General features: G+C 47.8%; 1 protein-coding gene across 3 annotated transcripts in view; it reads right to left on the minus strand.

Annotated features, from left to right (window-relative positions):
* Positions 1 to 2139: 2139 nt before the first annotated feature.
* Iqca1 (IQ motif containing with AAA domain 1) overlaps positions 2140 to 13005 on the minus strand; it is a 109196-nt gene continuing 98330 nt past the window's right edge. The window contains exons 16-19 of one of the 3 annotated variants that reach the window (XM_031368372.1): positions 12309 to 12395; positions 7582 to 7759; positions 5606 to 5844; positions 2145 to 2757 (exon numbers count right to left, since the gene is read on the minus strand). In XM_031368372.1, the coding sequence (XP_031224232.1) occupies positions 2641 to 2757; positions 5606 to 5844; positions 7582 to 7759; positions 12309 to 12395 (621 nt within the window). In that variant the 3' untranslated portion in view covers positions 2145 to 2640. Of the gene's footprint in view, positions 2758 to 5605; positions 5845 to 7581; positions 7760 to 12308; positions 12396 to 13005 lie in introns of all 3 variants that reach the window. The other 2 variants (XM_031368373.1, XM_031368374.1) reach the window with 2 other exon arrangements.

Genomic DNA, 13005 nt, shown 5'->3' on the forward strand with positions numbered 1-13005 from the left:
GCCGACTCATGCTCTTCACAGGGCTCTGACAGCTGATGGTTCCTGGGTGAGGCCGATGGCAGTAAGCCTGATCTCTCAGACCAGCCTCCAGGGTTGCCCAGAGCTTGTCTGTACCCTCATCCACATAGCATTTTATTAATGTTCTTGACCATTGGGCCACCCAGCAACTTCTTGAGCATCACCTAGAAGGTGACAGCGCAGGGGAGGATGTAGGAGACAGCTAGGCTGCAAGTGAGCCTCCAAGGAAACAGAATCCCTAAGGGACCTATGTCAGCAGACAAATGCTCCTGAGAAGGGCTGATCCAGGGACTTTGAGCTGCATGTTTTGTTCCAGAGTCACCTGGGTTTTCCAAATCTCAGTGAGACAGCTGGCAGGTGGTTCCACGTTACAGCTGTTTCTCCCTTCTGCTTTTACTAACACCGCCCTTGCTTCCGCCACGGTAAATGTATAAGGTGTCAGGTATACCACCATCCTCTTATCTCAGTAGCTTAGTAGGTCCTACAGTGGTGAAAAACAGCATAGCCTTGGCACAGTTACCCTGTGATCACCCATCGCCGTGCCTGCCTCAGTCATGAATACTGAGGGGAAGCCTCAAGAGCAGAGTCTGCTACGGTAGGTTTCTTAAACATGATTTCCGAGCAGGGGCCTTTGCCAAGGGCCTGCTGGTCTCTAGGGGCATTTTGTGAGGAATGCTGGGATGTGAGGCAGTGGTTTGGGAATTGGGATCTACTTCTTCACAAGTGCAGGCTGGGTGAAGAGCCACCCGAGAGCTCTAATTCCACTCCAATCAGATGCAATTCCATAGCATACTCCCTTAATGAGGGTTAATGACATTAATTACTGCCCCCTTCACTTAGGAGCATGCTCAAGAGGAGCTAATTGCCACGTAATGGCCCAGGAATAACTGAGTCCCTGGCAGAACTGCAGAGGAGTGTGTCCCCTTTTCTCTCCCGCCCCTCCTCCCTACCTCTGCCACCAGCTCGCTTCCTCTCCTCACAGGATGCGTCCTGGGTTCACTGTCATGGAGAGCCCAGGCTGGGTCTGAAGTGTGACTGCAGGCAAGTCTATCACATTTGACAACCGTGACTTCTCTGTGGAACATGGTACGGCAGACTTTCCACAAGGCCTGAGTGACAGACAGGTCTCTCCTCTGGGCCCCTAACCCCTGCAAATGGGTGCAGTTGTAGAATCCAAAGCAAGCATAGGTGACTGGGCCCGGAAGTTTCTCTTTTAGGATTTTTCTGGGACCACTGCACTTTCTGGTGTACACAGACCATGGCCAAGGCTTGAGGGGCAGTGAGGGTCTCTGCATCTGCTCATATGCGCCACCCTCCATGTACAGACATGGGAGTGTCTGTACAGAGTGTGAGTGTGGCTGGCTGGAGAACACTGAGCTGTTCGTCTTCCTGTGTTCCATGGGCCATGCTGCTGGGTCTTGGAGAACTTGGATGTTTGGCCTAGCCTGTTAGTGGGACACATGGTGACTCTGTGTTGTCTCCTAAACTGTTAGATGGGGCACACTTAGCACTGAAATGAGAACATCCCTCTCGGTATCCTCTCTCTGTAACTAAGCCCCTCCACACTAGTTTAAAGTGTTGTTTCCTGTCAAATAGCCTGTCATGGTTTTGCAAAGTTTAAATTTCTGTCTTGATCCCTTACTTCATCTATCCTCAAATATTTTTACTTATCTCTATTTGCTCATTTGGGTTTTTATTGTACTTGCACCTACCCTATTTTTGTTTATTTATTTTTAAAAATTATTATTTTTAATTATGTGTGCGCATGTGTGTTTTTGCGTAGGTATATGCAGGTGAGTATGGCTGTCTTCAGAGGCTCAACGGGCATTGGATTACCTGGAGTTGGGGTTAGGGAGCCTTGGGGGTGCTGGGAACCTAACGCAGGACTTGTGCAAGCACATACACATTGTCACCACCTCAGCAGTCCTTACTCCATTTTGTATGTTGTTTTTACCAAGTATGTGACCTGCAGAGGTCAGGTAGCTTCTAGGAGCTGGTCCTCTTAGAGGTCCAATTATCAGCGGGGACCACCAAACTTCCCGAGCCTCACCTAAATGCCAGGAGACTGGCAGACTCTACACTGAAGATTTTGCTTAGCTCCAGTCACCAAATTACTGAGTCAACTCAAGGACAACAGCTTTATTTCATTATGTGATATTCATGACTACAACAAATAATTAATTTATTAAAATATGTGCAATAAAATATACAATGCATATGGGTTAATAAACAGCTAGTGCACCAACAGTACAATTATGGCGCTCTTGCCATGGGAGAGACCTCCCTATATGCTGTAATCTTGGTGCTAACTAATAAGGACAAGTGTGAGAGCTGGGGAGAGTGTGGAGCACACGGGAAGCCAACTTGACATAGACAGACTTTGCATGAGTTAAGGAACAGTGGCAAGCCGTGGATATGGCTGTAAGGGACATCTTGCTTGGTGCACAGCCTCTAAAGGATAACAGAGAGCACAGAGGTCAGGGTACAGTGCCATGGAGTGGTGGCTTGCATCTTAGCTTCTCTGTGGGCTTCCCCGGGTGGGCAGGCAGGGGTGAGCCTCTGCCTGACAAGCTGGCCCGACACCATCTCAGAGATGCTCGGGGCTGGCTGCAGAGGAAGGCATTACTTCTTTTTGCCTCTTTTCCCTTTCTTTCCTTTGTCCTTTTCCTTTTCTTTGTTGCCACCAACCGTTAGCGACAAGACTCGCTTTTTCCCCAGAGGGGTTTTGGCATACCAAGTCTGGAATGAAAAGACATTTAGGGAATGATCAAATCACATGAATTTGCTGAGATAATCCTGGGGGTAAAGATGCGACTGCTAGGAAGGGGACCGCAAGTGGTGGCTGTTAGACACTGGGTATTTGATGTGTGTTCAGTACATTTCTAGCTTGGATTTCTGTGACTTGAAATGTGTCCTCCGGCAGTTAGTAGTTTTAGAGAACCACATACCAACTCCTGTGCACAGTCCTGCCTATGCCTAATTAAGACAGCCTGAGGGTGTGGCCTTCCTGGTAATGTGTATGGCTTCTGGCTCACATGTGGCCAGCCATTAGTAGCTCAATTGGTAGACACTTGTGACCACAGGGGGCCTCAACATCCTCTGAGGGAGGTGATGTAGAAAGCATGGCATTGGTAAGACTTTATTCAAAACCTGAGAAACCTTTCAGTTTACAAGCCTGCAGATAATCTCAGCGAATGATTATACTGGATTCTAGTTATTAGTTTTCTTACAAATCAGTTAACAAAGATTTGTTCCTCTCTCTTCTGCCATTTTCTTTCTCCGTGTGTGTGTGTGTGTGTGTGTGTGTGTGTGTGTGTGTGTGTGTGTGTTCAGGTACTTGGGGAGGCCAGAAGAGGGCATCAGATCCCCTGGAGTTGGAATAGTAGCAGTTGTACATCATCTGATGTGGCTGCTGGGAACTAGGCATAGTTTAACTTGCTATTACTAAGTTATTTTCTGGGAGTGGGAGACTGTTTGAGTCTTTGACTTTAATGTCAATGTCATTTGACTTTCCTGTCATTTGGGTGCTAGTTTAGCTGGATATAAATACTAGCTAGATGATCATTTCCCCTTCTGCACTCTGAAGGTATGAGTCACTGTTTTCTAGTGTCTCATGCTGTCAAAGAGATATTTGATTGCCCATGTTTCTTTGGGACAATTTGATAGCTTTTAAGTTTAGTTTGTTCTTATGCTTAGAATTGTAATAATTGACAAAATGGATTTGCTCCTATTTGTCTAACTGGCTGCCTGGAATTTACTTTTAATCTGATACCTCATGCTTTTAATTTGGGAAAATTCTCTGCAAGTATTACTTTATTTAGACTTACCTTGTGTTCTTTTCTTCTGGGAATTCTGCTAGTTAAAGGTCAATTCCTTTCAACTTGTCTTCTGTAGGTTTTAATTTTACTTTTACAGATTTCATCTGTTTTGTTTTTCTGTGATGCCTTCTTGGGGGAACTCCCTAGGGCCAATTCCCAGTTCTGTGGTTTGCTCTTTGACCTTATGTAGTCTAGAGTTCACACTTCTCTTAGTTTTAATTTAGTTAACTACTATTTAATTAACTACTAGTTTTTCATTTATAAGTTTTGTTTTGTGGCTTTAAATGATAATTATCTTATTATTTAATTTAGCATTTTTTTCTGTTTCAAAAGTTCATTTCTAGTGGAAGTCATATTTTCACTTATTTTCTTGAACATGAAATTATATGTATTCAAAGCATCTTATTCTTTTTGCAATTTAAGAATTAAGTTTTGAGACTGTAATATGATCACACCACCTACCCCTTCTTTTTCCTATCTCCAAACCTTCCCACATACCTTTTGGCAAGTTTCTCAAATCACTACTCAGAGCAGCACACTTAGGACCTCGCAGTTCTGGGATGGTCTCACTGGTTGAGGTCATGGCATGGGTAGGGATGTGTGCCTCCCGGAGTCCCCAGAGGAAAGGCTGTTCTCTGGCCTGCTGCAGCTTCTGTGGACCCCTGCTCTTCTGGCCCATCCATAGGCTAGTGACTCTGGGCTACTTGAGATGCCAGTGAGTATCCCTTCAGTTGTGCCACCCCTATTCTCTCTCTTAATCTCCTCATCTCCTTTCAGGGTTCTATTGGACTAGAATAGTTCAAGGCTTAGGCTGGGGATCTTAGGGTCAACCGGCAGCAAACATGCTCTCCCTTTGCCTCACAAGCTCTGTGTATTAAGGTCCCTTTGAGGGATTTTTGATTACCCCTCCTCACTTCTTTCTAGCACAGGCTCTTTACTCATAAAATAGAAGGCTGTGAGGTCTAAATGTTTACACCATATAGCATTGCATGTTTTCTCCACCACCTCCAAGGAATGGGACAGAACGTTCACAGGGAGCTGTGAGCTCAGTAGATACATTCTTAGAAGCACAGTAAGGGGAGATTCATGGCTCATTTGTTGTACCATGTCAGCAATGGTCCTCACAGCATCCAGAAGCGTGATGACGTCATTCCACCTGCCCAACTCTTCAATACATGTGTCGCTAACAAATCTATGGAAGATCTACTTGGGGCTAGGCACTGTGCCTGGCGCCACACTATGATTGGGGAATAGGATGATGGTGGGAAATGATTCAGTTTCTTTAGAGAGGAAAAGAATGATTAAATCCATCAAGAATGGAGGAGAGAAGGATGTGCATTTGTGCCTGAGTTATAGTCAGTCCTCAAACAGGAGGAAGAGGTTTCGTTTTTTGGCAGGCAGGGTTGGAGGCTGAGACCAGGGCCTGTGCATTCTAGGCAAATGCTGTGCCACAGAGTAGCTCCACACTCCCAGCTTGGACAGAAGTCAGTGGCTGTCAAGCTATCCCTTAATCCCCACGATCTAGCTGTTCCTCTCCACGGCCACAAATCAGCCTAGAAGATGTGTGTTCTACTTCCTGGGTGCAAATAAAGCTCACAAGATAAGTAAGTGCCTGGGGGTGCAACGGACTGTGACCTCAGAAAGGTGAATTTCAAACTTCACCCCAAGGGGCAGGACTCGAATCCATGGAGGCCAGAAAACTGGAGAGAGAGGGGCGGTCACGGGACAAGTGCTTGCCTACGATTTGGTTGGCAGGGTGTTTCTGTTACCTTAAAATTCTCTTCCTCCTCTCTGTACACAGGGTTCATGTTGGTCATCATGGTGATAAACTCGATGGCAGTGAGTGGCTTGTGAGCCTGCTGCCGGATTCTGCGTTCTGTGAGCACCTCTTTGACCACTTGCACGATCTGTCCTTGTGTGAAGCCGTCCGTGACTTTAGATAGGCAACTGATGTTCAAGGCATTGGTGAGCTCACCGCCATTGCGGAGAATGATTTGTTTCCACAGAACTGTCACATCCGAGAGAGCAGGAAAGACAGAGAACAAAATTATGGTAGAGCTAGGCACGTTAGCCCGGCTCTCCATTCAAAACCCAGTTTCATAGAGAGAGGAACTCTCAAGAGAAACCCACCCCCGATGGTTTGCAATTCAAATGAGCGGATTGATGAATCAAGTTTGGTGCATCTCCTCTGGAGGCTTTTCCAGCACCCGGATGGATGCATACTGGAGACCCTCAGGTCTATGGTTCCAACTCAGGTCTCTTGTAAATTCACAAAGAAAAATGAAACTTGTGTGGCTTTAATGTGAATGTGGCTACTTTCAAGAGGGGAAATTGACCCCGGGTGTGTGTGGTTTCACTGCTCCGCAGAGTGCTGCGCTTTCCCCGAATTTGGATAAGTGGGAGATGAATGACTTTCTCTTTTTAATTATAAGCTTCATTTCTTGTATTATTGTTGGAACTGGAGTAAGAATATAAACTCTCATTTTCTATTAGCTGGTGCCAGGCTCCACATAGTAACACCACACACGGGACCAAATAGAGCAAGTGTACTTTCTGCTTTCCCTCCTGATGGCTGTCAACAGACTGGCTGACTGCATGCAGCGCATCAGATGGGTGCTGGGGTTAGGGAAACCTTCCTGCCAGAGGCACTTCCTGCCCATGAGGAAGGGATGCCTTTTCCACCATAATACTGAAGCCAGAAAACACTTAGGAAAGTATCTCACTATGACCTGAGTTCTTGGAGGTTCCTGCCTAGCATTTTTTTTTTTTTTTGGTCTATCACGGACTCATCACGGCATGTGATGTCCATTGACAGCTCCCCGTTAAAGGCTATGGCTTTGTTAGACAACTGAAGCCACTCAGTCCAAAGCTAAGCCTAATGATGTAGTCCCTTAAGATGACCACAGTGTCTCTTTGCCATAAAGCACTGTGAAATATATGCAATAAGAGAAAAGGAAAAGTGAATGAGATGAGGAGGGAGGGGAACACTGAGGGAAACAGAGTGAATGAGGTGAGGAGGGAGGGGGAGCACTGAGGGAAACAGTGAATGAGATGAGGAGGGAAGGGGAGGATTGAGGGGGAACAGAGACCTCCATACTGCTGTAGGAACGGGGTCCTCGCCTCTCTGCTCCTCCAAGCCCACCCTTCTCACTGGCCCCCTGTTCTGCACAGCCTCTTCATTTCTCCTCATCTCTTCGTAGTCTCCTTATTTTCCCTCATCTCTGCCCAGCCTTCTCCACTGTCCCTCCTCTTCTTTCCTGTTACGTCACCTGTGACACCCAACACCTTCCCTCTGTTCTTCTGGTCTGGCTGGCTGTGAAGGACCACTGTGGGCCTCCACGACAGACAAGCCCCAGGTGGATAGAGTCTTAGTGTTTTCTTTGCTGTGTGTGTAGCGTGGATTTTACGAAGCCAGGATCACACTCTTTGCAGACTGAGTGACTAACTACCTTGGCCCCTGAAGTGCCCACATTCATCTAAGCCAGTGGTCTTCAACCTTCCTAGTGCTGTGGCCCTTTAATACAGTTCCTCTAACCATAACATTGTTTCATAGCTACTTTATAACTGCGATTTTGCTATCGCTATGAGTCGTGATGTAAATATCTGATATGTAGGATATGCGACTCCCCAAAGGGGTCGTGAACCACAGGTTAGGAAATACTGTTCTAAGTCCACCCACAGCTCTCCTGCAAGCAGGCCCTGGTCCCCAGCCTCGGTGCCTCACGGAAAGCCTTATGATACTTGCCATATCTGGAAGCATAGTCGGGTCTGGGAACCAAAATAATCTTTTGGTATACTTTGCAGAAGGGCTGGAGCTCAGCATCAAAAGGTCGATGTGTGGTCCCCACAATCAGGATCCTATCATCTGGTTTCAGGAGCTTCAGGAGTTTGGGAAGGTGTCTTTTTAGGCGTTTTGGTTCCAACTGGGAGGAAGAGACAGGGGAAAGATTAGGCCACAGGGAGAAGAAAACACGAAGGGACACGTGTGGTGGCGTGCACTCACTGAGGCCACTTCGAGGTTCTGTTTGCAGCTTCTCAAAGTGTGACCCTGGATGAGCCTTGGCGAGCACCTCCTACTTGGCTGACTTTTTCTTGTGGCAATATCCTGCCTGTGGCCTCTGGCATTCAGACAAGGCCTTGACTCTCAGCGGGCCACCCCAGAAGGCTCATTTCTTAGACGAAGGAGCCCACTTTGTTCTGAGCTGTCTTGAATCGATGTTTCCTTTGCTGCCCAAGGCACCACAACGACGACCCAGAGTCCTGGCTCTCACGTCACCAAGGGCTCTGCCACTGTGTTAGCAGCTCGATGGCAGCTCCAGGTTAGAGTATTTCAGTGTCATATCCACACTGTTGTGGTTTCTATATGCTCAGCCCAGGGAGTGGCATTATTAGAAGGTGTGGCCCTGTTGGAGTAGGTGTGGCCTTGTTGGAGTAGGTATGGCCTTGTTGAGTGGGTGTAAGCTTTAAGACCCTCATCCTAGCTGCCTGGAAGTCAGTATTCTGCTAGCAGCCTTCAGATGAAGATGTAGAACTCTCAGCTCTGACTGTACCATGCCTGCCTGGATGCTGCCATGTTCCTGCCTTGATGATAATGGACTGAACCTGTAAGCCAGTCCCAATTAAATATTGTTCTTTTAAGAGTTGTCCTGGTCATGGTGTCTGTTCACAGCAGTAAGACACACACCAAGAGGGAGAAGCTGGAGTGTAAGTTCTGCTTGGGACCCCAGGGGAGAAGCAGAGCCTGCCTTGGAGTTCAGTCTCACTGTATGGCTAGATGAGGAAGAAGCACGGGAAGGGAACTGAGGCAGAGATGCCCACACCCAGGCTCGATCGCCGTGGCTCCTGTTAACCAGTGACTAATGGTATTCTGCACCTTGTCATGAACTTAGTGGTCAACTGGTATCTGCTTTGGGAAGATGTAGAATTTAGTTTGTTAGAAGTTGGAGGCTTTGTTATCTTGTCTGGCTTTCTTGAATTTCCATACAAACTTAGAATTAGCTTTAAATGTGCCACGCTTGTGGGGGTTGCGCTGCACTGGTAGGTGGATCTTGGGGAGAAGCAATCTGTGCTGGTTAGCGTGTTAACAAAAGCTAGGGGCATCTAGGAAGAGAGAACCTCAGTGGAGAAGCTGCCTCCATCAGATTGGCTTGTAAGCACATCTGTAAGGCACCTTCTTGTGGAATGCTTGATGTGGGAGGTCCTAGATTCCTGTGGGTGGTGCCACCCCTGGGCAGGTGACCTGAGCTGTTAAGAAAGCAGGACTGAGAAAGTAATGAGGACCATACCAGTGAGCAGCGTTCCTCCAAGGTCTCTGCTTCAGTTCCTGACCCTGGGTCCTGCTTAAGCTCCTGCCCTGGCTTCCCTTAATGGAGTAAATCATTTCCTTCATTAAATTGGCTTTGGCAGTTTTGTTTTGTTTTTTAATCACAGCTAGCAACTAGCTGGCTCCATATTAGCAACGTTAAATCTTCAACCCCCCAATACCGAATGTTTTCTGTTTAGGTCTCTCAATGGTTTTATGGTTTTCAGAGGAGTCTTGTGCTACTTCTGTGCAGTGGTGCTTTGCAAAAGCATTTTCTACGGAGTGGAAAGGGACTGGCACCAGGTTGAGTGGAGATGGGGAGGGTACACGAGGCCTTTAAGAAGCAAAGGAGAGGGCTGGAGAGATGGCTCAGCTGTTAAGAGCACTGCCTGCTCATCAGAAGATCCTTAGTTCAAATCCCAGCAACCACATGGTGCCTCACAACCATCTGTAAGAGATCTGATGCCCTCTTCCGGTGTGTCTGAAGACAGCTACAGTGTAAAAAAGTAAGTTTTTTTTTTTTAAAAGCAAAGTAGAGCAAACAAGCCTTGTAGAGGTGGGTAGGATGTGAGGGGTGCACGTGTGAGCCCCCAAAGACTGGTGGAGAAAGGGCACACCTGCATGGCTCAGCCCATCACCCTTAGTAACCCAGTTGCTATGGTGATGGTGACTACTTTCCCCTTTCTGAGGTGGGATGTTGCTACTTGCTTATTCTAAAATGGCAGGGAGATCTGAAATTAAGTAGCCTATTTGGATGACAAATGTTGATCCTGGGTGGCATCCGCAGTGACACAGTCACATTGAGGGAGGTGTGCACTCTCTTGAGTGGGGAGTGGGAAAGCAGGGGTGTGTTCATCCAGTCCATGACTCCCCAGTGCTCAGGCCAGTTCAGTTCCATTTCAGAGCTGTTCACTCAGCACAGGCCCACTCATCAATCATGCTGGGAAACAGCTCCTGATTAGCCGGCCACCTCCACATCCGCCACCCCCCACGGCTGGCCTGCCAGTCTCTCACGACTGTATTACCGTGTGCAATTTCAAATTAGTGGCTACCATCCACACGGCAATTTCAATTTGCTTTTCTGCAGTTAGCTCCACAAAATGAGCGCCGCAGCCAGCGCCAACAAAGCAAGCAATTCCCCGGTGGAGACCTATTGTGGCAGCAGGGAAGGCTGGGGCTAGATGAAGTAACAAAGGGTAATGGTGCAGTAAATGCAGGAGCAGGCGCCCTTGTCTCAGTCTGTACCTTCGTCTCTGACGTGACTGACCGACTGCTCATAGCAACATCAGGAGGCAGGCGCCAGCGAGGTTCTGCCAGGGCAGAGCTGGGCTCTTCAAAGCAGCATGAGTGGACCCCCGCCCCCACAAGGTTGGACTTTTCTGAAAATTCTGAGGTGGGTGGGCTGACATGGAGGAACAGGAGTGAGCAGCAGGAGGAAGAGGAAGAGGAGGAAGAGGAGGAGGAGGAAGAGAAAGAGAAACTCCAAAGTTTTTCATCTTTGGCTCCTAAGACAAGAGGTCTTCAAAGTCAGGCCCCACGAGAAATCTAGCATGGTCCCTGGGGAGCTATGGGAGACAGGGAAGGATGGCTGGCTAGACATGTAGCAGGAGGAAAAGTCATCTTTACATTAAGACTCTTCCAGCCTGTGGGATTTGTGGTCTTCCAAAGCAGGGGATTCCCCTAACAGCTCAGGATCTTGTAGCTGGTGTGAACAGAGCAAACGTTTAATTTGTCCACAGTGGGGCTGTGCCTCCAGAACCTTCCATGTTCTACAGAACAGACCCAACTCTGGATGGTAGGGGTCCAAGACAAGAAGAGTGGGTGTGGGGTCTGGAGAGGTGGTTCACCTGTACCACAGGCTTCTCCGTCTCTGCCAGCTTCCTGCCTTGTGTTCTGGTTCCCCACGTGAGGCATTTCATCTTGCTGCCCGCTCGCCTTTGGATCTCTCATTTACCACATTCCTTAGATTTGTGTGTGTGTGTGTGTGTGTGTGTGTGTGTGTGTGTATGCATGGACTTACATTGCTATAGAGCTAAAGGCTCTTGGGAGAGGAAGCCAGACAAATTTCCTGAACTCAGAGGTTCTGCTGGCTGGTGACTAAGTAGAGACTAAGAGAGATCAAGTTACTTGATGACAGACACATAGCCAGCTAAGGTGAATGGCAGAAACAGCCCGCAGCCCAGGCCTCCGGAGTTTCACATCACCCAGGATGGAGTCCCATGGGAGAGTGAACCACCAGGTCTATTAGCCGTCCACATTATGATGACGTCATGTATGCGAACCCTGGCTAAACACAGTCCTGCATTTCTCCTTAGCTGTCAGACTGGGACTTTTTCTTTTTTTTCTCCCTCAGTGTCTCAACACGGTCAGCAGAGGGTGCTCACCACTGGCTTCCCAGACGGAACTGTAGGTAACAAATGAGTCTTCCTGAGAGATTTTGAAATGACAGGGCAATCAGGGCTCATTTGGAGAAGCAAAGATTGAGCTTTCGGGCTTTACCCAAATCACCTCTACCTGCTGAAAATGATGTATAATACATAAGTGATTAAAAATCCTTACCGATTTAATCAGAAATTCACAGCTAACCACTATTTGCTTTGGTACAAATTGGTGTGGAATAACAAGCCCGTGTATCTGTGATTTTTTTTTTTAAACTTGTGGGAAATTTTCTGGTGATTTGTCAGGGGAAGTATGAGGGAGGGGGCCATTGAAAGGAGAGAAAAGAAGGAAGGAAGCAATTGAGACAGGGCTCCCCAGAGGCTCTGGATGCTGGGCACTTAGCTGTGTTGTGGATGGTCTTTGTTTGAGAATTTCGGGCCCTTTGCTATTTATTATTATGAACAATAGGAAATTGTAGTAATAACTGTGTGTGTGCCTCTGGCCTTAACTGAGTAAAGTTCTCTGAATTGTTTCTTTCTTCTGAATCATATTTGGACTGAAAAACTTCCCTCCTTCGGTTTATTTTTTTCCTCCCAAATTATGCCTCATAAAAACCAAGGCACTGGCTTCTTTCAAACCCTGACAGGCACTTACGGCAGAAAGAGCCTTCTGTGGAAGGACAGAAAACCCCAGACTCTTCTTGGAAAGCTAAGATGTTCTTTAAATGTGGAAATGCCCCCCTGTGAGGGGGAAAGGCCGAGAATGAAAACGAAGCGGCCGGGAGGACTCACCCGTTTCTCTGCCTGTGGGACTTTTTTATAGAAGGTTTTCTCTGTGTCTTGGATCCACACCACAGAAGGCTGAAGCTGGCGAGCCACCTGCAGAGGACAAGAGCCAGCCTAGAGGTGAATGCATTTCTCCCTGAAGCATGACTGGGGGAATCCCTGGTGCACCTTGAGGAAGGCAGGACCTTGATGTCACCCAGAAGTGAGCTTATCCACCTGCCTCATCCAGGCTAGCTAGCATCCATGCGCTTTGCATCTTGGTACTTGCCTGGGAGGTAGGGCCACGGGGTGGAACAGGCCTCTGCCACAGCAGGCCCGTCTTAATGGACACATTCCTGTATCAGTGCCCAGAGCCCTTGCCTGGTTTGGTTTGTCATAAGTCACTGGTTCTCAGCTGAAAGTGAATGGGAACCGGGCCACGTGCTCCAGTCACGCAGGCTACTCACATTCCCAGGTTCATTCAAGTTTGCTTGCTATGAGAAGGCGGTTTCATCACAAGCTCCCGGGATGCTATTTGTGTGTCTCCATTCACCTGTGCCTTTGTGACTGAGGCTCCCCTGCGGGACGGTGGCTCTGGGCCTTTCTAGAGCGAGCAGGGATTCATGGCAGAGTTGGGACTGGACTTAACCAAGGCATGTGAATAATTGCCACAGGCCTAACAATCTCTTCAAAGCACCCACCTAGTAGTGGAGTTCAGGGTTTT

The sequence above is a fragment of the Mastomys coucha genome, unplaced genomic scaffold (assembly GCF_008632895.1).
Source record: "Mastomys coucha isolate ucsf_1 unplaced genomic scaffold, UCSF_Mcou_1 pScaffold14, whole genome shotgun sequence".
Taxonomy (NCBI): domain Eukaryota; kingdom Metazoa; phylum Chordata; class Mammalia; order Rodentia; family Muridae; genus Mastomys; species Mastomys coucha.